Raw genomic sequence first — 26,616 nt, forward strand, 5'->3', positions numbered from 1 at the left:
GAACCGCAAGCCAAACTCACGCCCGAACAAAGGCCGAAAGGGTTACCCGAGAAGCCTGCGCACTCTTTGGGCGCAGTGACACTCCCAGAAGTCTCTGGAGTGTAGCCAGGCGCAAACTGTGAAAAATCAAGACGAATTTCAAACGGTCCATCCACCGCTTTCCCTGCTCCGAACTACATTTCCCAGAAGGCTCAATGGTGCCTATTATCTTACCTAAACCAAACTAGCCCTCCTCTTCCTGAGCCCGTATCTCGGGGGAAAAAGGGTGGGTCCGCGAAGGAACCGCATTTCAAACACGTCGGAGTGGCTTTCCCTGGAAGCCACTGCCTAAGGCTCTGCGTGGCCTCCGGTGCGCGGTTCCATGAGGGGGAGCAATCCTTTAAGCAAGCGGGGCCGTAGCTAACCCCTGACAGAAAGCCTGACAACCGGGAGCCATCTTGCTCGCCACAGGTAACTTTCTGACTACAACTCCCAGAGGACTCCTCGGCATCATTGTGATTCTCGCGTGAATTCAGCCTCAAAGTCACGCGCTGGCGGGACCCTCAGGTCTGCACGCGCATCTGTTGCAGCGCTGTGCCGTGTACTGCTGTTTTGGAAGCTTGGAAGGCCTTAGGTGAGGGTCCCCAGGAGAGGGCGGAGGCGGAGGCTCGGCTTTGTACGTCGGGATAGGTTAGATTGAAATTGTAGTACTGTGTCTGGTGGTATGTGGTGAATGACCGTGTGGTTGCGACTAGCAGTTCCTGTGGTGAGTGTGTACTTCCAGAGATTACCAGTGTGCAGCAGAGTCTGGGGACCCGTGATTGTGCTGGTGTGATTGGATGGGACCCGATGGTGTGTGTGTGATTGGGACCACGTGCAACGTTGTGTGTGCTCGTGTGGGGAGCTTGTGACTCAGTGGATGTGATACAGCGTTTGTCCCCGTAAGGGTGTGTGATTGTGCGACATTGTGACTGTGTGCTGCAGAGTACAGGTGGGGGTACCTGTGAATACTCTGTGATTTTATCTGGTTAGTGTGGTTGTAACTGTGCGACCATTTGCTGGTGTCAGGTGTTTGTGACAGTGCGGTTGTGACTGAATGTCCTCTTGGTAAACGTGTTATTGTGCTCATGTGACCATTTGAGGCCCTGGGTGGGTGGCCCTGTTGCTTTGGTTGTGGGTTACCTCTAGCTGTATGTCCCCGTGGTGGTCGTGTGATTATGTTTGGGTGACTGGATAAACGTATGAGGTTTTTTCACTTATATTGCCTACCTAAGTATTATACTGTAGTTTTCCCTGATTTTAAAACTTTTACAAATGCTATCATATTGTCTTTTTTCTTTTATTTGTACAACTATGTTTTTGAGAATTGCCCTATTAGATATAGTAGTGTTTCATTTGTTTTCTTTGCTATATTGTTTTTTATCGTTTGAAGTATGCCAGTGTTATTCATCCCTTCAATTAATGATGGGCATTTGAGCTATTTCTAGTTTCTGACTTTATCAACAGTGCTGCCACAGCATTCTTTTACAGAGGATACATATGCATGAATTGAGCTACCTGACAATCTACCTGATTTCTGTGTCATGTGATATCTTGCACTTTACTAGATAGTACCAAAATAAATACCTAAGTGGGTGCACAAATTTATGCTTGCACAGCAATGTTTGAAACACCTCATTGCTCCATGTCCCTACCAAAACGTGGTTCTGATAGTTATTTAAAACATTTTTATGAGATACAGCATATATAAAGTACACAAATCTTAAGAATATGAGCTGTATCACAGTTCGTAAATTAACATTAAGAACTTTGCCAGTACCCCCAGAAGATTCCCTCATGCCCCTTCCCAGTTATTTCTCCCACAATCATTGTTCGAAAGTCTATTACCATTAGTTAACTATTCCTGAACTTCTATATAAATGGAATTGTATAGCATGTGCTCTTTTATGCCTGGTTTCTTTTCTTCCCCATTATGTCTGAGATTCATCCATGTTGTCATTGTACTTAGTTCTCATTACCTATGGGGATATATTGCAATTTATTCATTGCTTACACTATTGAGGACATTTGATAGTTAACATTTTTTTGGCTATTACAAACTGTATTGCTGCTGTGAACATTCTATGTTTTTGGTGAACATGTAAATACTTTTCTCTTGGGTAACTACTTAGGAGTGGAATTGCTAAGTCATACAGTGGGCATATATTTAATAGATACTACCAATTTGTCATGTGGTTGTACCGATTCATCTAGCAATATATGAGTTTCAGTTGCTCCTCATCGTCTCTGTTTGATATTGTGAGTCTTTTATTTTAACTATTCTGGTGGTAGTATAATGGAATTTCATCACAGTTTTAATTTGTGTTTCCCTGATGGGTAATGATGTTCGGCACTTTTTCATAGGTTTATTGGCCATTTGGATATACTGTTTTTTAAAGTGTCTGTTTAGGTCTTTTTGCCCACTTCCCTTTAAAAAAATTTTTTTTTCATTTTAAAAAACTTTTTATTTTCATATTGTAAATATAGTGTAAAGAATTCCTATATTATAAGTCTTCACTCAGGTGCCCTTGGTACAATGATGAAAATCAGGAAATTTACATGGATATAAGAGTTTTGACTAATTTATAGACCTTATTTAAGTTTTGCTAATTGTCCTATCAGTGCCCTCTTCTTTTCCAGGATCCAATCGAAGATTCCCACGTTGATTTAATTGTCTTACCGCTTCCCATCAGACTTAGTTCTTTAGTCTTTTTTATCTTTCATGACCTTGACACTGAAGAGTACTGGCCATTTATTTTGTAGAATGTCTTTCAATTTGGATTTGTCTGCTTTTTCCTCATGGTTAAATTTAGACCAAGCATTTTTGGCTAAAAGATCACAGAAATTATGTTTGTGTTCTTCTCAATGTGTCATATAATGTTATCAATATATTTCATTACTGGTGATGTTAACTATGATCACTTGGTTGAGGTGGCATCTGCCAGGTTTCTCCTTTGTAAAACTACTATTTTTCTCTTTTCAACTAGTAAGTATCTTGTGGGGAGACGCTTTGAGACTATGCAAAAATTCTGTTCTCATGGGGGTACCTGGCTGGCTTAGTCAGAAGAACATGCAACTCTTGTTCTTGGGATCATGAGTTTAAGCCCATGTTCGGGGTATAGAGATTACTAAAATAAACATTAAAAAAAATACTGTTCTCATCATACTTTCACCCATTAACTTTAACATCCATTGGTCATTCTTGTCTGTAACAATTATTACTGTGATGTTTGTCTAGTGGTGATTTTCTCTTTCCACCATTTCTTCTATATTAATTTAAATTCTGTAAAGAGCTGTCCTTTACAGATGTCCCCATTATTTATTCAATTATTTATTAACTCGTGGGTATTTATTTTACTCTATGAGTTTTAATCCATTATTATTTTTATATATTTTGTTGTTCACATTGTCCCAGATTTGGACATTAGGAACTTCTTCAAATTAGTTCCTGTGTCCTTTTAACATGGCATCATTTTCGAGTACTTTCTTATGCTTATGTATATCTTTTCCCATTTTCCTAGAAAGTTTTTAGCCCTTTGTCTTTTATGATTAGTCCCTTTTTTTTTTTTTTGTATCTTGAAAAGAAATCTTTATTTCCAGGTTCCTAAAGATATTCTGTTTTATTTTAGAAGCTTTATAGATTTAGCATTCATATTTAAGTCTATGGTCCATCTTGAATTAATTTTTGTGTATGATATTTATTGAAAACACCATCCTTGCCCATCTGAATTGCAGGAGGCTTTTATCATAAGTCAGGTGACATATATGTGGCCCTCTTTTTGGACTGTATTCTGTTCTATTATCTTTTTGTCAGTGCCACTGTCTTGAAATCTACAGTATTAGTCCTTTGACTTTTTTACATTTCTTTTTCAAGACTGTCTTGGTTGTTGTAAGTCCTTTCAATGGATGTCAGAATCAACTTGTTAATTCTCACAAAAAATGAAAAATCCTTTCTAGTGTTTTGTTTATGAGTATATTTGTTAATTTGGGGAGAATTGCCATCCTATCAATATTGAATCTTCCAATTAATAAATATGGTGTATGTCTACATTTGTTAAGGTCTTTAATTTCTCTCAACGCTTTGTTGTAGTTTTCAGTGCACATCTTTTGTTAGATTTGTACCTGGGTATTTGACATTTATTGTTGAAATTGTACATGGTTTTTTTTTTTTTTTAAGATTTTATTTATTTATTTGACAGAGAGAGACGGCCAGGAAGAGAGGGAACACAAGCAGGGGGAGTGGGAGAGGAAGACGCAGGCTCCCAGCGGAGGAGCCCGATGTGGGACTGATCCCAGAATGCCGGGATCACACCCTGAGCCAAAGGCAGAGGCTTAACGACTGCGCTACCCGGGCGCCCCGAAATTGTACATGGTTTAAATTTTTTTTTCATTTTCCATTTGTCTGTTGCTAGAAGTACAGTTGTTTTTTGTATATTGTCCTTGGATCTAGCATCTACAAAACACCTACTGCATATGCTATTTATCAAGTTGAGGAAGTTCTCTTTCTCATTTGCTAAGATTTTTACATTAATGAGAGCTGAATTTGGCAAATGCATTTTCTCTATTGAGAGGATCGTATTTTTTTTATTGTTACCATCAATGTGGTAAATTTTCTTAAATTCATATTTTGAACCAGGCTTTCATTCCTGAAGTAAACCCTACTTGTCCATAATGTATTAATCTTTTCAAGAATTTGACTGGGTTAGGAGCACCTGGGGGGCTCAGCCGTTAAGCATCTGCCTTTGGCTCAGGACATGATCCCAGGGTCCTGGGATTGAGCCCCATGTCTGGCTCCCTGCTCCACGGGAAGCCTGCTTCTCCCTCTCACACTCCCCTTGCTTATGTTCCCTCTCTCGCTTGTCTCTCTCTGTCAAATAAATAAATAAAATCTTAAAAAAAAAAAAAAGAATTTGGGTTAGATTTGCTAATACTTTATAGAATTTTTGCATGTATGTTCATGAGAAATAGTGGCCCATAATTTTCTTTTCCTTTAATGTGTTTGTTTTGGCATCAGGCTTATATTAGCTTCATAAAATGAGTTAGGAGGAATTCCCTGTCATTTTTCTATTCACTACATATAAAACTAAAGCTTTTCCTTAAATTTGGAAGAATTTACTGGTGAAGCTGTCTGGGCCTGAAATTTTTCTTGATAGGAAAACTTTTATTTTATTTATTTAGAGAGGCTTAAGCAGGAGGAAGAGCAAAGAGGGAAGGAGAGGAGGGGGAAAGAATCCCAAGCTGACTCCATACTGTGCACAGAGCCCGACACTGGGGCTCAATCTCAGGAAGCTGTGATCATGACCTAAGCTGAAACCAAGAGCCAAATGACTAACTGACTGAGCCACCCAGGCACCCTGGAAGATTTTTAAACTATGGAATCAATTCACCTCTTCAGATATTTCAGGTTTTTTGTTTGTTTTGTCCATTTCGGCATGTTTTTTTAAAAAATTTATCTGTTTCATCTAAACTTTCAAATTTAGCATAAAGTTATTAGTATTCTCTTACGTTTTTAATGTCTATGGACATCTATAACAATGTTCCCTTTTTCATTCCTGATTTTGTTTATTTGTGTTATCCCCCTCTTATTCATTGGTGCTGTTGGTAATGTGTCTTTTCTTCTTCTGGGTTCGTTCTTTCTTTCTTTCTTTCTTTCTTTCTTTCTTTCTTTCTTTCTTTCTTTCTTTCTTTTTTTTAAAGATTTTATTTATTTGACAGAGAGAGAGACAGCCAGTGAGAGAGGGAACACAAGCCCGGGGGAGTGGGAGAGGAAGAGGCAGGCTCCCAGCAGAGCAGGGAGCCTGATGAGGGGCTCGATTCCAGAATGCTGGGATCATGACCTGAGCCAAAGGCAGACGCTTAACGACTCAGCCACTCAGGGGCCCCTTCTGGGTACTTTCAAGACTTTTTTCTCTGATTGTGGCTTTGCTTTTTGTTTTGTGTGTTTTCCTTTTTATTTCTTATTCAGGTTTGCTGAGCTTCTTGAAACTCTTGCTGAGGCTTTTTATCAGCTAATCAGTTCAGATATTAATTTTTCTCCAATCTTTTTTCTTCTTCAGAGGCTCCACTTACCTATATGGTAAATCTTTTGACTATGTCCCTTTTGTCTTATACTCACTTCTGTTCTTTCTGTTCTGTTTTTCCTCTGCATTTCATGTGGGGTTTTTTTTTTGTTTTTGACTTGTCTTTGAGTTCAGTAGTTCTATCTTCTGCTTGTCTGGTCTCATGTTAAAACCATACAATGACTTCTTAATTTCTTTTTTTTTTTAAGTCTATTTTATTTTATTATTTTTTTAAAGATTTTCTTTCTTTCTTTCTTTTTTTTTTTTTTTAAGATTTTCTTTATTTATTTGTCAGAGAGAGAGAAAGAGAGAGCACAAGCAGGGGGAGCAGCAGGCAGAGGGAGCAAGGAGCCCAATGGAAGACTTGATCCCAGGACCCTGAGCTGAAGGCAGACACTTAATTGACTGAGCCACCCAGGCATTCCTATTTTATTTTATTTTTTTAGTAATCTCTGCACCCAATGTGGGGCTCAAACTCATGACCCCAAGATCAAGAGTCGCATGCTCTTCCTCCTGATCCAGCCAGGTGCCCCAACTTCCTAATTTCTTAATTTACTGATCTAGGTTGTCTATTTGATTCTTTTCTATAGATTTCAGTTCTATTTAATTTCTTCATCTTATCCATTTGCCTATATTTTTTAGTTGTTTTTAACATTTTAATTATAGCTATTTTAAATTATTTGTTTGCCAGTTCTAATCTCTGAATTGTCCATAGTTCTGCTTCTATTTTCTGGTTTTCTCTACCAATTTTTAGTTGGGTGATAGGTATTGTGTCTCAAACAACCATGGAGGCCAAGGGCAACCACTACCTACGTCTAGCCTTCTCATTATATAAGAAAAATTAGTGCTTTTCAGTTCTCTGTTAACTAACAGACAAATGCAGTTCTTAGCATACAGAAAAATTTCAGGATAATGTTGGAAATAATTTAGACATTATATTTTTATCAAAAGACTGGCTTATTGTTTAGAAGAGTGCAAAATTCTCAAAAATTTTATTTACTAGATTTCAAAGGACTCTCTTGTCTGTAGTGGTATCTTTTGGTGGTGCTCCATACCCAAGGTGTGGTTATTTTGCAAGCATACTACTCTTGGCCACAGAGATCATTGGCTTTAAAAGGGAGGAGCAGATTCCCCAGATAGCAAGAATTCAGCCAGAGAGGATATACTCTAGGAGCAAACATGAAGAGGGTTGGTAATGTAACACATGGAAATATTGAAATAAGAATGTTTCCTGCCCATTCTACCTGGAAGGTACAGCACTTGAGGATGTCCCTTTAACCAAGGAAAGGCCTTGGTTAGCATAAAGGGGGACTTAAAGTGAGAAGTATGAAAAAAAAAAAAAAAAGAGAAGTATGGGAGAAGGAGCCCAGTTTCCAAGTCTTCCTGGATTACTAGTGATTCTTTAGTATGTAGCACAATTCCTGGCACATAATAGATTATGTTGGTTTATTTAAAAAAATTACTAAGAGCTTAATAAATAGAAATAATAATAAAATATTAAAGGAGTGCTTTCAGATTTTAAAGAAGAGACATTTGTGGATTACTTTGGTTTTCGTTTCCTGAAACACGTATATCCCTGGGGAAATGCAGTGAGTGCTTGGGGATAGAGGTATCCATTAAATAATTGATTACAAGATTCTACTTCCTGGGTGGTCAGTTTTACATGCAATTTTTTTTTAAGATTTTATTTATTTGAGAGAGAGCATGTGAGAGAGAGAGAACACACAAGCAGGGGGGAAGGGTAGCAGAAGGGAAAAGCAGATTCCCGACCAAGCAGGGAGCCCAATTTTGTACTCAATCCCAGGATCCTGGGATCATGACCTGAGCCAAAGGCAGACGCTTAGCTGACTGAACAACCCAGGTGCCCTACATGCAATTATAGATAAATTGTTTAATGATCAAGGAGCTTTGTACAGGAATGCTCACTGACCTTTATACTTTTATAATGCTCTCTTTATTATATTCCTGAATCTAATACATATATATATATAACAAAAAAACCCATATGTTATTAAACATTTCAGCATTGATCTCAAATTCATTTATGCCCCTTAAACAATTTAGACTTCTATTAGTATTTTAGTATAACATTCTTTTGGACATTTTAAACATCTTAAGCACACAAAATATATGCAATTATTACAAATTTTATTACTACGCTTACAATTAAAAGCATTCTAAGGCATCAGTGATAAGGATTTAGTCCATTTCTACATTTCCGTATTTTTCATTCCTTCCTATTGTTATTCTAATTTAAATATCTTCCTAAAGTTTTTGTAATCTTGCTTTGTTTGCTTTTCTGCATTTCACTTTTCTTAAGATAAGATTCATTAACCCCCCCAAAAGTCTTTTCAAACTGGGCAAGATTAGAGGATCTGGTTCATCAACCAGTTGTTTCCTGCTCAGGACCTGGGACCTGGTTGTACAATCCAAGATCATTAAAAACTGTTTTGACAAATGTATATTCAAACTAAAATGTATATGAACAACTTTTAGGAATTATTCCAAATTCATATAAAGGTAAAATGATATGTATACAAGCTATTTATTACAGCATTGTTTGTTATAGTGAAAGACAAGAAACAACCCAAATGGTCACAGGCAGTAGATTGGTTAAATAAAGTGCATCCATTTAATGAAATAAGTGTAGCTAAGGGAATTACATAGCTCTGTATGTACTAGTTGGGATCCAGTTCACGATATATTAAGTAAAAATAGTGATATGTATAACCGTGTGTATAATATGCTGTCATTTGTGTAAAAAAATTGTATCTTTGTGTGTATATGTACTCTATATTCTCCAAGCCATATCAGATTGTTGAAATTTATCCTACTCCAGTCAAAGACTGAGGTCTCTGGAATAGGGGATAATGAAAGATTTGCCCATTTTTCTCACTGATACCCCTCAAGTGTTTGTGTGGGGTGAGCAGAGGGAAGTGATCATTCTGGGAGCTATGAAGCAAGTGGAATCTTATGGAGCTTCTTTTGTCTTCCCCAGCTTTGCCCTTTTCCAAGAGGTGCCCAGAGGAGGACTGGTCTTTTTCGGCAAATACCAAAGCCATGGCTCAGGTGAGATGCTGTTTTCTTTTGCTCAAATAGAATCATTTTTACCCCTAGTACATGTAAACATTTGTTTTCCTCATCATGATATTTTTAGTGTTTAAAAAACAACAACAACGGGGCGCCTGGGTGACTCAGCCGTTAAGTGTCTGCCTTCGACTCAGGTCATGATCCCAGGGTCCTGGGATTGAGCCCCGCATCGGCCTCCCTGCTGGGCGGGAAGCCTGCTTTTCCCTCTCAGACTCCCGTTGCTTGTGTTCCCTCTCTCTCTGTCTCTCTCTGTCAAATAAATAAATAAAATCTTTAAAAACAACAACTTTCAGCCATCTTAGTTAAAAGCAATGTCAGCCTCAAAGTTCTCTTACCCTTTTGCTCTAAAGAAAAAGGTCTTCAGTAAGTCAATTAAAAAAATGTCTCTTTTGGTGGAAATACTTACAGAAAAAAGAAGTGCTTCTATCACCATTCTTGGAAAAAAGTAATAAAGTCTGGTTAAAAATGTTTACACTCTTGCATTACAGGTAACAGAGGGCCACGTGGTTAGATGACAAGTCTCTCTGAAGAGGTCTTTTTTTTTTTTTTTAAGATTTTATTTATTTATTTGACAGAGAGAGAGACAGCCAGCGAGAGAGGGAACACAAGCAGGGGGAGTGCGAGAGGAAGAAGCAGGCTCCCATCAGAGGAGCCTGATGCGGGGCTCAATCCCAGAACACTGGGACCCACCCTGAGCCGAAGGCAGACGCTTAACGACTGAGCCACCCAGGCGCCCCTCTGAAGAGGTCTTAATCAGATTAAAATCCAGCAGAAAATTGCTTATGGATTCCATCAAGAATCCTTATTTGTTCCTACAAAGAGATTAATTACATAATGTAAAAATGGTCTGAGACCAGGTTTCGAAAAAAAACTTTACGCTGGTTAACATGGTTCCCATTCAGGAACCTGACCCCCATTTCTTCATAAACAACCCCAAGGCCCTCCCCAGTTCCCTATTTGTTTAAGCAATGTTTACAAACTCATTTAGTAAGTCCTTCAGCATCTTCTGTCTTAGACTTTTGCCAGAAATCTTGATAGAACAGAAATGCATTCCCCATTTGTTAATGGATCTAATTTGCTTGGACAGTGATTTGATGGGATGGAATAAGTAATTAGGGGCACCTCTTAGGGAAAAGCCCTGATCATCACAGACTTAGGTTTTCAAAGAAGAAAATATGTGGAATGGTTTTGCTTGATATCAGTCTTAATACATGGAAAGATCTCCTGGCATATGAGCCTTTCAGATTTGGGGATATGACTCCTGGTTAGTAGAAAGCTCTGACAGCTCACCAGATCATCCATGATAAATAGACTTCAGTAATGCTATTGTGTGAATCTGGACCATCTCCCATCACTTTCCTATAGCACAGGAACAAAGGGAATTTACAGTTGAGCAATGGGTAATTATAAGTAAGATTGGGCCAATACTGAGGAGGTCTTTAAATATCACCTTCAACCTCAGTGTCTGAAAACCAAGGAAAACTTGTTTTATATCCATATAATAGAATATTGTTCACTTAAAAAATATGCTTATGAAAAGAATATGTTGGAACAAGGAATTAACTCATTACATAATAGTATGACATGAGAAAGGATCAGTCTTGAATTTAAAGTCATTTTACAAGTGAAGTAGTGCTATTTCAATCTTGCCCCATCACTGGTCCCACTCCTAAAACATGACTCAACTCTGTTGAGTGTGGTTTAATTACTATCTTTTGATGAATCCGTTTAACTCTCTTGACTTACTACAGAGTGGAAGGGACATTGTACTCTTGTATTGCACCCTTCATTTCCTCTGATTCTGTTATTAATTATATTACAATTTTTTGTTGAATCAGTAGTGTACAGAATATTATGACTGCAAATATTGCTCACTGCTAAGCCAGCTCATACCTCTGTTCTGTTACAACCTTCATTTTCCCTGGGGTTAATTGCTTTTTTCCTCCCATTTGCTTAGTTGTCCATGTTTTCCCTTTGGTCAGACACATCAGTTCATTTTGAGTGTAGAGACTGCCATGCCCTTTTCTCTTTTCCCTGCTCCCACCCGGTCTGGTTACTCTCTGGGTCTGCTGTGTAACTTTCCCAAGACCTCCCCTTTTTTGTTTACCTGAGATTTTCCTTCACTGTTCTCCTGTGTTAATTCAGCTATTTCTTGAATACTCCCTTCGTTTTGGTGGAGCACATCTTCTGGTAATTTCCTAAGAAATGTGCTGGAGTCCTTTTATGTCTAGAAATGTCTTTTTTCAACTCTCACAACAGAATGATAGTTTGTTATGCAATCTAGATCAGAATTTCTTTTCTCCATCAGTATATTGAAGAATTATTCTTATCACTTCTTGTTTTTAGTAGTGTTCTTGAGAACCTCATTGCCCCTCTGACTCTTGATGTCTTTTATATGATCTGCTCTCTGGGTACTTTTAATGTCTTCTCTTTATCCCTTATTCAGAAATTTTACTCTTAGCTATTTGGGAAAAGAAGAGAGAGAAAGAGGCTCACATGTGTTGATGACTTATTGTATGGCAAGTATTATGCTAGCCATTTGTATATACTATTTCATTTAATTGGGATACTCCTCTTAGCAGGATTTTGTACCTTCCCAGTTTTATCTGGGGGAAACAATGAACGTGGAAACACAAGATTCGGTCCGGCTTATATGTTTACAGTCCTCCATGTGCGTCCCAAACATCCAGCCCCACTCTACATGCTTGCTGTTTTTCACTTCTACCTTTATTCTTTTCTTTTCTCTTTCCTTCACAAAAAAACACTTCTTTTTATTAATCAAGTCATCTACGTGGTTGTTGTTCCAGGAGTCAGTGATGTTCAGTGATGTGTCCATAGACTTCTCTCAGGAGGAGTGGGAATGCCTGAATGATGATCAGAGAGATTTATACAGAGATGTGATGTTGGAGAATTACAGCCACCTGGTTTCAATGGGTAAGGATGTCCGTCCATAATAATTCAGATTCTGCCCTTAGAAGGTTACTTTCTCCCATGTGAAATACCCACCTTTCAAGCAGGTATTTCTACATCCTCTGCTCAGAGGAATGTTTTTAATATTGTAGCATTAGAAAAAAAGAAGCTGCGTTGAGTCATGGGGGAAGTTTCAAGTCCTCTGTTATGTTTCATAAATCTGATATACCTTTCTTTGACTCTTCTTAATGAAGGAACTAAATTTGAATCCTGGGATATTCTCATCATAAACTTATCTCGTTACTTCTTTTGTAAGCAGGACATTCTGTTTCTAAACCAGATGTGATCTCCTTCTTGGAGCAGGGGAAGGAGCCCTGGTTGGTTGACAGAGAACTAACAAGAGACCATTGGCCAGGTAAGTGAGGCGTGGCAGGTAATGAGCCAGTTGGTCAGTGGAAAGACTGTACCTTTGAGGTGCTATCTGGGAATCTCCCCTTAAAAGCTTTAGGCCCCTTGTACACAAGTAAGCCTTTTCAGCATGAGCTTTCAAATGACCTTACATTTTCCCCTTACATAACACACTCTACCTGCTTTTCTCCTCTTATACTTCTTTCCAATTCCTCTTCTTGCCTAGTTCTAACTTGCCAGTCACCTCCTCTATCCTCTCTAATGATATTCCTTTCTATCCATATTTTGGATCCAATTCCTCATCAGTTCTCATCCTCTTTTGTATTTAATCTTAAAAAAGCACCACTGTCTCCTGAAATACGTTTTTATTCTGTATTGCCAAAGGCTTATATTCTTTAGAGTTTTTTAGATAAAGTAACGCATTTAGCCATTGCTTCATTCATACTTACAACAAACATTTACTGATTTTCAAATGTGTAAGGTACTCTGATAGATACTGCAGAGGTTAAAGAAATAATTTCAAAATGTATAGCTTAATGGGGTACTAGAACACGTCTATATATAACTTCTATAAGTAGAACCATCATAAGAGAGGTTAAAGTAGGGAGCAGAAAAAATGAGGGATTAGGATATAGAAGAGAAATTAATCTGTATAAATGTCATAGAGGGAGATTTGAGTGTGCATGTCATTAACTTTAGGTAGGATGTTGGAAATAAAGGCTCTGTGCCTCCATTGAAAACTTAGAGCTGGCAACGATAAACAGAATTGGTATGAAGGAGTTTAAACAGTACAGTGCACTCATTCATTCAGTATATGTTTATTGAGTACCTGTTGTTTGCCCAGCACTATTCTCAACACCGATGTTATAGCAGTGAACAGAACATGCAAAATCTGTATTCCCAGAGCCTACCCTCCAATGTGGAGAGAGATACAAAAATAAATGAATATCTATCACGTAATAGTAAGTGCTAAAAAGAAAAACAAAACAGAGAAAGGGGCAGAGGATGCTATTTTATAGGATGGGGTAAGAGAAACTTTTCCAATTAGGTGACATTTCAGCAGAAACTTGAAGAAGTACAGCAGTAAATCATTGTGTGTGGTTACCGGAAGGAAGAACAGTCCAGAGGGAGGAAGCCAGATATTCAGGGGCCCTGAAGCAGGTGTGCATTGGCTGTGTTCAAGGAGCAGCCAGAAGACTAGTGCTTTACCCTGGTTATTTTAAGTATTTCACATAAATCCAAGACTTCATGTCATTTCACGTTTGCATAATCTCAGCATATAGTTCTAAAAAATGTGGACATTTTTTCTTTATGAAACTTTAATGCCATTATCATCCCTAATAAATTTTACAATTTCTTGATGCACTGGATTTTTTCATGTCATTATATTGAATACTAGTGAGAGTGGACATTGTCATCTTAATGGTGCTATTGCCTTTAACTTGCTCACTACTAAATTTTACCCTTTTCATCTATTACTATCCTTATTTTTTCAGTCAATTGTTATGGACTTTATGAAATAAAATCCATTTACCCATTTCTTTTTAATTTTAATTTGCATTGGCATCTTTAATATGTATTTTCAATGTTTTTGTAGCTCCTTAGTGATTATTGTGATTTCTGATTTTAGAAAATTAACAGTCCTCTACAAATTTTATAAGACTTTATTCTGTCGTGTTTTTTTAGATTTTCTGTAATTTGTTTTATACCATTTAAATCCATTTTAAGTTTCTTTTGCAATAAGGTATAAATTGAGAGTCTAAATCGATTAACCTCCCTCCCTCACACACACACATCTTAGCACCATGTCATCATTTAGCTGATTCATCATTGTTTTATCTGCCTGTTCAATAGTACTGATTTATGTTAGTATTTCAGGGCCTCTTTTTTATTTCTTTTATCCATCTGTCCACTTATGCCTACAGAAATAGATATGCCTAGCCAAAGTTACTATATTGTCATTTATCTTATTCGAAATTATCACAAATAATGTAACAAACTGCCAGTGGACATTCCAACAGTTATGAAATGAACTTTCATGGAACCATTACCCAGGTCAGGAACTACAGCAGTGCCAACACAGATCTCTTTGTGTCCATAATATCTTTGTGTCCTTTCACAGTTTTACTATCTAAGAGTGCCATCCACAATATACAGTTTAATTTTACTTGAGTTTGAATTTTATGTACATGGAATCGTACTATATATTTTCTTTTAGGTCTTTTTTGTTGAGCATATTGCTTTTAAGATTCATACATAGTGTTGCTTGTAGTCAGACTTGATTCATTTCATTATATAAATATACCACAGTTTATTTAACAGTTCTATTGTTCATAGACATTTGGGTTGTTTATAGTTTTTAACCATTACAATCAGCTATTATGAACATTTTCTGTGTTTTAGGACTAGGAGAGAAGTGAGTGGATCATAAGACTCATGTCTTCAGCTGCCAAATTTTCAACTTTTCTTTAATGCCTATACTAGTTTACAATCCCACCAGCAGTATATGAGAGCTCTCATTATTGCACGGTTTCTAACATATGGTATTGTCATGCTTGGATTTTTTCCAGTTGGTGAGTGTATAGTATAGTTCAGTGTAGTTTTAGTTTGCATTTCCCTTTTTACTGATGAGTTTAACACATTTCATATCATTATTGGTCTCTTGAAATTCTTCTTTAGTGAATTGCCTGTTCAGGTCTTTTTAAAATGTCTTTCTGTTGGATTGTCTCTATGTTTCTTAATGATGTGTAAGGATTCGGTATATATTTTGATTATAAGTACATTCAGTGTTCTAAAATTGTAAATATCTTCTCCCATTCTGAAATGTCTTTTAGCTCTATGGTTTCATTTTGTGAACAGAAGTTCTTCATTTTAGTCAAATTTATCAGTTTTTTGTGCTTCACACTCATTGGATCTTATGTAAGAAATTCCTCCTCAGCTTGTTTTTGAATCTTATATAAACAGAATCACATTATCTGTATTTTTTGGCCTCTTTAAGAAGTCTTTGCTTACCATAAGACCATGAACAGAACATATTCTCTATTATTTGGGGTCCTAATTAAACATTAGGACATATGGATCATCCTTAGTGTCTATTACTTTTTATCCTTTTTTTTCAGCTGATACTGCTTTTACAGGGAATTCCTTAGCTTATTTTGTATCAGTTCACTAATACATTCTTCAGCTATGACCATTTGGCTCTTCAACCTATCTATTAAGTTTTTTATTAAAAAAAAAGTATAGTTACTTATAAAAAAAAATACTGTAGGGACACCTGGGTGGCTCAGTTGGTTAAGCATCTGCCTTTGGCTCAGGTCATGATCCCGGGGTCCTGGGATTGAGTCCCGCATTGGGCTCCTTGCTCAGCAGGGAGCCTGCTTCTCCTTCTGCCTGCTGCTTCCCCTGCTTGTGTGCATGCGCTTGCCCTCTCTCTCTCTCTCTCTCTCTCTGACAAATAAATAAATAAAATATTTTTAATAAATAAATAAGTAAGTAAATAAATAAATAAATAACACTGTAAACAAAAGGGGCCCTTGGGTGGCACAGTCAGTTAGGCATCCAGCTCTTGGTTTCAGCTTGGGTCATGATCTCATAGTCCTAGATCAAGCCCTGCATCTCGGCTCTGAGCTCAGCAAGGAGACTGCTAAAGTTTCTCTCTCCCTATCTCTCTGCCCTTCCCCCCTCTCTCTGCCCTTCCTCCCCACACACACACACTCTCTCTCTCAAATAAATAAATCTTGAAAAAAAACACCTGTATACACAATAGGATATATATAACATAATGAACATAAAATTATAAGATAATAACATGTAAATCTCTAGACTTGCATATGCAAGAGATTTGCTTGGAAATATACCTAGGAATGTAATTGCTGGGTCTTGGCATACATACTTACCCAGCTTTACTAGGTAATACTAAACCATTTTCCAAGTGTTTGTATCACCATCTTTCCCTATAATTGATACTGAAAGATTTTTTTTTCATTTTTTAATCTGATGAGTATAAAATCTTATTTCGTTGTTTCAAATTAAATTTTCCTGGTTACTATTAAAGATGATTGCCTTTCCTTATTTGGCCATTATTGCCTCTTGTGTAATACCATTCTGATCATTTTTATATTAGGCTATTTGTCTTTTTCCTAAGATTGTAGGAATTTCTTACATATTTTGTGGATACTAATTTTTAGTCAATAATATGTTTATAGACATCTTTTCCTGTTGTAGGTTCTTTATTTACTTTATGATATCTTTTGATGATAGTAATTCTTTATGTTAGTATGGTTACATTATATATTTCATGGTTAAGTTATATATAGTTTATTTTCTTTAAGTTATATGTAGTTTATAAAACAGTCTACTTTTTTTGCTATATGCTTCATATCTTTTTTTTTAATCTTTTTTTCTTTTTTAAAGATTTTATTTTTAAGTAATCTCTACACCCAACGTGGAGCTCAAATTCACATCCCTGAGATCTAGAGTCACATGCTCTACTGACTGAACCAGCCAGGCCCCTCCATATCTTTGAATCTTAAACCTTTTCCTAGCCCAATTTTCCCCTATTTTTTCTTCCAAGAATTTTTATGTTTTGACTTTCTTATTAAAGCCCTATTAACATAACCGAAATTGATTTTTACGAATGGTTTGAGGTAGAGATCAGTTGTAATTTTTTCCCATATAAAAACAAATTATCTTTTCCCCATTGAGTGAAAAGTCCATCTGTTTGCCCCTGATCCACCAATCCACATGTTCCTTCTGCATATATTAAAATTCTGTGTATATATAGGTCTCTCTTGTTGCATTGACCTTTTTATCTACCCCTGTCCTAATTAGTCTTACTTTTGTAAAAAGTCCTGATCTCTGACAAGACAGAACCCTCTACCCTTTCCTTCAGAAGTGTTTGGTTATACTTTGTCTTCCATATAAATTTAAAAATTTACATTAAGTAAAGTTTCACTAAAAATTTTTGGGGGGTACCTGAGTGGCTCAGTCACTTAAGCGTCTGGCTCTTGATTTTGGCCCAGGTCATGATCTCAGAGCTGTGAGATTGAGCCCTGCATCTGGCTCCCTTCTAAGTGTGGAGCCTGCTTAAGATTCTCTCTCTCTCCCCTTACCCTGCTCTCTCTCTTAAAAACAAATTTTTTTCAATATGCATCCATGAATAAAACTCTCAACAAAGTGGGTGTAGAGGGAATGTATCTCAACATAATAAAGGCCATATGTGACAAGCCCATACTCAACTAACATACTCAACTTAAAGCTTTTCTTCTAAGATCAGGAATAAGATAAGGATGCCTACTCTCACCACTTTTATTAACATAGTACCAGAAGTCTTAGAATAATTAGGCAAGAAAAAGAAAGAAAAGGCATCCAAATTAGAAAGGAAGAAGTAAAACTTTCTCTATTTGCAAATAACGTGATATCTATATAGAAAATGCTAAAGACTCCACCAAAAAAAACTTAAAATTAATAAATGAATTCAGTGAAGGCCCAGGATACAAAATCAATATACAAAAATTAGTTACATTTCTATGTGCTAATAATCAACACTCAGAAATAAATTAAGATAATCCCACTTACAATTACTCAAAAAGAATAAAACACCTAGGAATAAATTTAACCAAAGAGGTGAAAGACCTGTACCCTGAAAACTATAAGACACTGATGAAAGAAATTGAAAAGACACAAATAAATAGATATTTGTGTTCATGGATTCAAAGAATGTTAAAATGTCCATACTACCCAAAGCAAGTTACAGATTCCATGAAATCTCTATCAAAATTCCAATGGCAATTTTCAGAGAAATAGAACAATTACAAAGTCGTGTGGAACCACAAAAGAACCAAATAACCAAAACAATCTTGAGAAAGAACAAGGCTGGAGGCATCACACTTCCTGAGTTCAGACTATATTAAAAGCTATCATAATCAAAACAGTATGGTATTGGCATAAAAACAGAAACATCAATCGATGGAACCAAATAGCCCAGAAATAAGCCGACACATAAATGGTTAATTGATTTATGACAAAGGAGCCAAGTATATACAGTGGGAAAAGGACAGTGTCTTCAATAAATGATGTTGAGGAAACTGGACAGCCACATGCAAAAGAATGAAACTAGACCTCTATCTTACACCATACACAAAAATCAGCTCAAAATGGATTAAGGACCTGAACATAAGACTTGAAACCACAAAACTCCTAGAAAAAGATGTAGGCGGTAAGCTCCTAGATCCTTGATATCAGTCTTGGTGATGATTTTTTTGAATTTGACAACAAAAGCAAAGACAACAAAAGCAAAAATAAACAAGTGGGACTACATCAAGCCCAAAATCTTCTGCACAACAAAGGAAATTGTCAACAAAATGAAAAGGCAGCCTACAGAATGGGACAAAATGTTTGCAGATCATATATCTGATAAGGGGGTAATATCTAAAATATATACACAGAACCCATAAACTCTGTAGCAAAAAATCCAATTAAAATATAGAAGATATAAAAAGAAACATGGAAATTTTAGAACTGAAAAATACAGTGGCCAAAATTTTTTAAACTCACTGGATAAGCTCAATAGAATGGAGATAATGGAGACGTTACTGAACTTGAAGGTAAGTCAAAAGAAATTAGTTCAGGGACACCTGGGTGACTCAGTTAAGTGTCTGCCTTTGGCTCAGGTCATGGTCCTGGGATCAAGTCTGGCATTGGGCTCCTTGCTCAGCAGGGAGCCTGCTTCTCCCTCTCCCTGCTGCTCCCCCTGCTTGTGCACTCTCTCTTTCTCTCTGACAAATAAATAAAATCTTAAAAAATTTGTTCACATAAATAATGGAGAGAATAAATATTGAAAACTTGCCTCAGGGACATGTGAGACAACAACAGAGGTTTAATATTTGTCATTGAAGTCCCAGAAGGACAAAGTTCAGGACTGAAAAAAGTATTTGAAGAAATAATGGCTTACCAAATTTGGTAAAAGATATAACATACCAATTCAAGAAGCTCAACCACCCCAAAGAAGAGAAACAAAGAAATCTATACCAGACACATCGTAATCAAATTGCTGAAAATGGATGACCAAAAAGTAATGACAGAACCATAGAAAAAATAATGCATTAATTATAGGAAGCAATTATTTGAATGACTGGATTTCTCTTTCTCTTTATAAACCATGGAGGCCAGAAGGAAGGAATATTTTATTGTGCTTAAGAACTGTTAACCCAGAATTCCAAATCCAGCAAAAATCTTTTAGGAAGGAAGGTGAAATTAAGAAAAGCAGTACTCTAAAGGTACATGGCAACTGAGACTCACCTAATGGTCCCTGTGGGACCAGGCAGTAGTGGGGAGACTGGCTAATGAGAGCAAATTTATACCATCTTAAAGGAGTAAGCACTTGTTACATCTAGAAGACAGCTGTCATATGAGAATGCAGGCTCAGTGCTTCCAAATGATGTTGTCTTTCAAGAAAGTCAGAAATCCAGATTTTCATATTAAATCTGATATCTCAAGGCTGATAACTAATTCAAAACTTTAGAGAACTGTTGGGGGTAACATCAAACACAAATGCATGAGTTGGATACAACCTGATTCATCAGGTTTTTACTTCTATGGAGTTCTCTTCTTCTTTGAACCTCAGAAATTCTACCAAGAAGTATCTGGTTGAAACTCTTCATAAATTCTGCTCAACACAGAGAGGAGCTCTGTTATTACTAAGCATTTTGTTCAACCCTGGAAATTTGTTTCATTGTTAGATCTGCATCATTGCATCATCCAGAACTCATATTTGACATTTATTTTATTTCCTAAATGATTTTCCCTTCTCATGACTCCTACTACTTTTTTGTCACCATTTGTATCCTTTCTCTCAGAATTTTTTTTCATGAATTCTAGTTTTAGTGATAATTGACTTTTCACTGTGGAATTTGAAGATTTAGCATACACCTTCTTCCTTTATCCTCCAAATATCATGATTTTTAAATTAAATTATTATTCAGTTCACTTAATGACTATGTAAAACGTCTTTCATTGCGGAGCTCTGTAGTCACATTTCACTTCTTGTATGACTTGTTCTTTTCCATGCAATTAATCCTTGTTTTAACTGAGAATTGCTTAGTTTTCTCAGTATCTCTGATTAATCTCTTTTCAGACACATCAGGTAACTGGTTTATTTTTTAAGAGACATTTCTCCTCTAACCCTCTGTTCTTCTGTCCCAACTGAGACTGTTACAGAGCTATCATTTTAGAATTTCTCTTCATTATCATCCAATTGATTCGCTTCTGTATTTGGATGCCTCTGATACATTTATTCACCTTGATTCTTGGATCTCTTGCCTTCCTCTTCCTTGGTGTATTCCTTCATTATTCTGAGGCACATGTTCCGAAAGCAACCAAGGAAAGTATCCAAGAAAAGTAAATAGCGTATTTTATGAATCCTTATATGTCTGAAAATGTTTTCATTTCACCCTCATTTTTAATTGATATTTGATGGGAGATGTAATTTTAGGTTGAAAAACTTAACTTCAAAATTTTGATGGCATTGCTCCATGGATTTATAAAATTTAGCATCTAGTGTCACTGAGAAATCCAAAACACATTTAGGTTCTTAATTCTTTTATGTGACCTGTTTAATCTCTTTGGAAACTTTTAGAATTTATTCTTTATAATGTTCTAATATTTCAAGTTGAGATATGATGTCAATTTTATTCTTTCATTTGGACACTCACTGAGACATTTCATTCTGGAAACAAAATCTCTGAGATTTTCTTATATTATTTTCTTGATTATTTATTCCCCATTATCTTCTCTGTTCTCTGTATTTCAAGTTTTGAATGTTCACTTTTTATTTCCAGTGCCTGGCACCATGTCTGACATACAGTATGGGCTAATTAAATTTTTTAAATGATTGAGCACTCATAATTCAGATCTTGAATTTCTTGTCTTAGCTCTAGAGTTTCTTTTCTTTTTCTATTTTTCATATTTTTTGTATGTTCTGTGAGATTTTATTAAGTTTTAAATCTCATTAATTTTTGTAAAGGATATTCTTTGAATATTTTTTCTGACATTATTCTCTTATGAAATTGTTATATGTTTTTAGAAGCATTCTTTTTCTGAATTTTTAAATTTTTCTCCATTATCTCTCTTTCCTGAGTTTTTTTCTTTATTGATTTTAATCGTTCATGTTTAAGATTTTCCTCAAATTGCTAGTGACTTAGGCTATCTGCTCATATAAAACTGTGGTAGTAAAAAGCTGGTCTGAGCTCATTTGTATCTGAGGATGTGTAGATTTATTGGTGGTAGTCACTGTAGAGTGATCTGTCTAGAACAGTTCATTGGCTGACACCACTTATCAGGTCTTTTCTCTTGGGCTGGTTTTCTCCAGAATGGATCCTCTTCTTTCTTTCTGGGAATCAATAAAATGAGGTTGGCTGCCAGATTCTAAAAGTTTACTGAGAATATCAGGCTTGGGAATCAGCCTACTGTATGGGGTAGATTTGAGAATCTGAGGTCTCTCTGTTTGTTCCAGATTTTCTATTAATCTTCCTTTTTGCAGCCCCTCGTGCACCCTACTTTCAAAGCTACCTGTTGATTGCAGTTCTTGTAAATAACTGGATTGCACAGTAGGACCAATCTGCAACCTAGGTTTCAGTGTGTTTATGGTTGACACATTATTTATTACCATTACCTCTACTCTAGCTTCCAAAATTTTGTTGCTGCTCTTTTGTCTCCTATTCTTTGTCCTCATGGAGTTTCTTTCATTTATTATCACTTTAGTGGGACTTATTGAGGGAACAGTAATAAATATATATTCACTGTGTGGTATTTGAAAAGAGTGTGTCCTTTTTTCTAGAGGAATTTTTTAAGACATCTTTTATTGAGTATATATTCAAATACTTGCTAATTGAGTCAGTTAATAAATATTTGTTAATCTTCCAGTATGTACCAGATACTGTGCTTAGAGCTGGATACACATTGATGAAGACAGCAGACATTTACTTTTAAAATGAAATAAACACAAAGACCTAACACCTATTCAGGGAAAAAGATATTAAGTGAACCTAAATAAATATATAATTACAAATTGTGAAAATCCTGATAAGGAAGAGAACAGAGTGCTAAAAGTGTCATTACAAGGAGGGTATAATTTGGTCATGGAGTCAGGGAAGGCCTCAAAAAGTATGACCTTTAGAGATTTGGAAAATGGGCAATAATTATTAAGGCAGAGAGTGGGGAGGGGGGGGAAACATCTATGAGACATAAAGAAAAATTCCTGGAAAGACCCTAAGGGGGACTTAAAAACTGGGAGCATTTGAAGAACTGCAAAATAGGGCCAGCATGGATGGGTCTTAGCAACCAAAAGGGAGCATAGCTTGAGATTTGTTTGAAGAGGCAGGCAGCAACTAGGTCATTCAGAGCTTTGTAGACCGTGTTCAACAGTTCGGCTTTTATTGTAAGAGAAATATCATAAGGGGTGGATTCAAGATTGCAAACCTCAAGTGGGAAAACTAGAAAGAAAGAGGCTGTCCTGATAGTTCAAGAAATGTATTAGATATTGTACTGAAAATAGGAGGAAGAGTTTCAAGATATATTTAGGAGCAAGATTAGGTGGTATTTGCTGAATAATTGAGAGAGAGAGACAATGGTACTTGAATGATTTTCACTTTTTTGGTTTTAGGCCTTACCACTGGGTCCATAGTGTAGTCTTCAAAACACTTCACTTGCCCTTTACTCCATTTTTGTATACAGATTCTTTTGTATTATCTCTCAAATACTAAATACTTATTTTATGCCAAATACTTTTTATATATTATTCACAATCCTCACAATGATTATAAGAGTTACTACTTGTGTTGTATAACAAGAGAATTGAGGGCTCAGAAAAATGAACTTTGGTCAAGAAAACAAAGCTTGTAATTAACTTGAGTGTGAGTTCAAAATTCATGACTGAATCTGGTAACTGAATTTTCAGTAGTAGAACACTGTCTTTATATTCTCTTCCTTCTCTTTAAATCTGCAAATGCCCTTCCTGTCAGTTGGTCATCACTATCATAGTGCTTATGTACTTGATAAGTCCTCTTCTCTTTTCCTGAGATTAGCATCACAGAATTCCAAACCAAAAAGTATTTTCATCAGAACCCAAAAACACATTCCATATTTAGCTGCAAAAGAACCCTTGCTATCTACCACTCATACTAGATTCATTCATTCTCCCATTTGGATTGCCACCCTGTATTTCCTTATCATTTGTTAAAGAGACCCTAGGCCTCCAGTTGCAGAATCTAGACCAGTGCAATCCAGTAGAACTTCCAGTGATGATGGAAATGTCCTGTGTTTGTCATTTCCAACATGGTAGTCATTAGCTACAATCGGCCACTGGAAATGTGGATAGTGCCATTGAGGAGTTAAATTTGAATTTTTATTTAATTTTAATTACGTTAAATTTAAATACACACATATGCTCATGGTTACTGTAATGGACAACATATATCTAACCAGGGGCTGGCAACATTTTCCTCAAGAGCCAGATCATAAATATTTTAAGTTTGCAGTCAATGTGGTCTCTGTTGTAACTACTCACTTCTGCCATTATAGCTTAAAAGCAGTCATAGACAATATATAAGCAAATAAGTGTAGCTGTCTTCCAATAAATCTTTTACTTACAAAAATTGTTGCAGGCCATAGTTTGCCAACCCCTGGGATTTTTTTCTTAGACATATGCATTTAATCCTTATAATAACTCTATTGTAGGTATGATCATTTCCCTTATTTTACAGTTCATTTGTGGGATGCTCTTATAGCTGTGTGTGCATATGCTGAGAGATTTTATATGTGTATTTATGATTAGACTCACTCTGTAACAAGGGAGATAAGACTTGAATCATCTTCATGTTCAGCAAATTCCTCTAAGTAATTCTGATCAATAGCAATGTTTGGAAACCAATGGCTGGCTTACTGCCCTCATCTTACTATATGATCTGCCCTCGCTCTTTTCTTGTCTATTTTTTTAAAGTTCAGTTTAATTCTTCCATTTTAATTGAAGTTTTATTTCTCCCAAACAAGAAAAATGTGAGTGATTACTTTCATATTTTCTTTCAGTCCTGGAATCAAGATGTGAGACCAAGAAATTATTTCTGAAGAAGGAAATTTATGAAATAGAGTCAGCGCAGTGGGAGATAATGGAAAGACTTACAAGACATGACCTTCAGTGCTCTAGTTTCAGAGATGATTGGGAATGTAATGGCCAGTTTGAGAAACAACATGGCTCTCAGGAGGGACACTTCAGTCAACTGATATTCACACATGAAGGCATGCCCACTTTCAGCCAGCATCCCCCCTTTACGTTACAGCAAATCATTAATAATAAAGAGAAATACTGTGCAACTAAGGAATATAGGAAAACCTTTAGACCTGACTCACAACTTACTACACATCAGATAATTCATCCCATTGAGAAACCCTATGAATGTAAGGAATGTGGAAAGGCCTTTAGACATCCCTCAAGACTCAGTCATCATCAGAAAATTCATACTGGCAAGAAGCCCTTTGAATGTAAGGAATGTGGGAAAACATTTATTTGTGGTTCAGACCTTACTCGACATCACAGAATTCACACTGGTGAGAAACCCTATGAATGTAAGGAATGTGGGAAGGCCTTTAGTAGTGGCTCAAACTTCACTCGGCATCAGAGAATTCACACTGGCGAAAAGCCCTATGAATGTAAAGAATGTGGGAAGGCTTTTAGTAGTGGCTCAAACTTTACTCAGCATCAGAGAATTCATACAGGGGAGAAACCGTATGAATGTAAGGAATGTGGCAATGCCTTTAGTCAGAGCTCACAACTTATTAAACATCAGAGAATTCATACAGGTGAGAAACCCTACGAATGTAAGGAATGTGAAAAGGCTTTTCGTTCTGGTTCAGACCTTACTCGACATCAGAGAATTCATACTGGTGAGAAGCCCTATGAATGTAAGATATGTGGGAAAGCCTATTCTCAGAGTTCACAACTTATTAGTCATCATAGAATTCATAGTGGTGAGAAACCCTATGAATATAGGGAATGTGGAAAGACCTTTAATTATGGCTCACAACTTATTCAACATCAAAATTTGTACTGGTGATAAACGATAGAATGTATGAAATCTGTAGGAAGGCTTTTAATTACAGATCAAAACTATTCAACATTAGAGAATTTATCTTGATAATAAACCCTTTAAATAGGATAATGTAGAAACATCTTATTTGTTGACTCTAGCTTATTCAACCCGAGAAAAATCATGTAGGAGAAACACCCTATGAGTAGAATATATTTTGGAAGCCCTTTAATAAGAGCATATATTTCTTTTGACATTAGATAATTCAAGCTAGCAAATACTGAAAATCATAGCACTTTTGACACCTTTTTCACCTTATTTTAAACCTCAGAATTCATGTGAAATATATTCCTAATTTTCATTTTCCCCCCAATTGATCTATAGTTGCTATATTAATATTTTAACCCATCTTAAATTTATGTGACTGTAAAGTCCATCCCTTTACCTCACGGTTTATAAAATGCCTTTAAGACCTGAAAGAAGTGACCTCTTTATTCAAAGATGGCTTATTCTTTTTGTTATTTACAAAACTTAGGCTTTCTTCTTGTAAAAACATCGATGAACAACTTTCCACACAGTAAACAGAGATCATTTCATAACTTCCTGGTGTTTCCTTATATTGCTGTGATATCAAATTCCTATTGATAGACATTGTAGTTTCCAGAGTTTTTGCCATTATTCACAGTGTCCTGATGGCAATTCTCCCTAGGCATATCTTTGTATCATGTATTTTAATTGCAGAAATAATGCATGAACATATTTTCCTTTTAAATTTTTAAACATTGCAAATAAGGCAAACATACCCTTTGAGTACCATCCTTGTGCCCATTTCGCATTCTGAAGGATAGTCATTATCTGTTTAGTATTTATCCTTCCTGAGCATTTTTCTATGTTTTTATACATATTTGTCTCAGTAGAAATTATAAAATGGGGATAATTATAATACCTACCTCAAAATTTTATGTGAGGATCAAATAAATCAAGACACATAAAGTGCTTAGAATTGTTCCTGTCATATAATAAATATTCACTGAATGTTGGTCATGATTTTA

At 36.2% G+C, this 26,616-nt stretch overlaps 1 protein-coding gene across 5 annotated transcripts; it reads left to right on the top strand.

Annotated features, from left to right (window-relative positions):
• The first annotated feature begins 257 nt into the window (after positions 1-257).
• Positions 258-26,616, top strand: ZNF566 (zinc finger protein 566). 5 transcript variants are annotated; one of them, XM_087871131.1, is made up of 5 exons: positions 258-450; positions 9,076-9,146; positions 11,975-12,101; positions 12,394-12,492; positions 24,567-26,616. In XM_087871131.1, the coding sequence occupies exons 2-5, from the start codon at positions 9,138-9,140 to the stop codon at positions 25,589-25,591; spliced, it is 1,260 nt and encodes a 419-aa protein (XP_087727257.1). In that variant the 5' UTR covers positions 258-450; positions 9,076-9,137; the 3' UTR covers positions 25,592-26,616. The 5 variants fall into 5 exon arrangements, with proteins under 5 accessions (XP_087727257.1, XP_045661221.1, XP_045661222.1 ...); XM_045805265.2 differs by lacking the exon at positions 258-450 and adding an exon at positions 518-613; XM_045805266.2 differs by lacking the exon at positions 258-450 and adding an exon at positions 554-613 and having other exon boundaries at positions 12,397-12,492.

This window comes from Ursus americanus, chromosome 21, assembly GCF_024610735.1.
Source record: "Ursus americanus isolate L20-20 chromosome 21, mUrsAme1.1.p, whole genome shotgun sequence".
NCBI classification, from domain to species: Eukaryota; Metazoa; Chordata; class Mammalia; order Carnivora; family Ursidae; genus Ursus; species Ursus americanus.

Coding starts and splice junctions, on each gene's coding strand:
- ZNF566 (XM_087871131.1), top strand. Junction 12,102..12,393: donor CAGCCACCTGGTTTCAATGG/GTAAGGATGTCC, acceptor TTCTTTTGTAAG/CAGGACATTCTGTTTCTAAA. Junction 12,493..24,566: donor AACAAGAGACCATTGGCCAG/GTAAGTGAGGCG, acceptor ATTTTCTTTCAG/TCCTGGAATCAAGATGTGAG.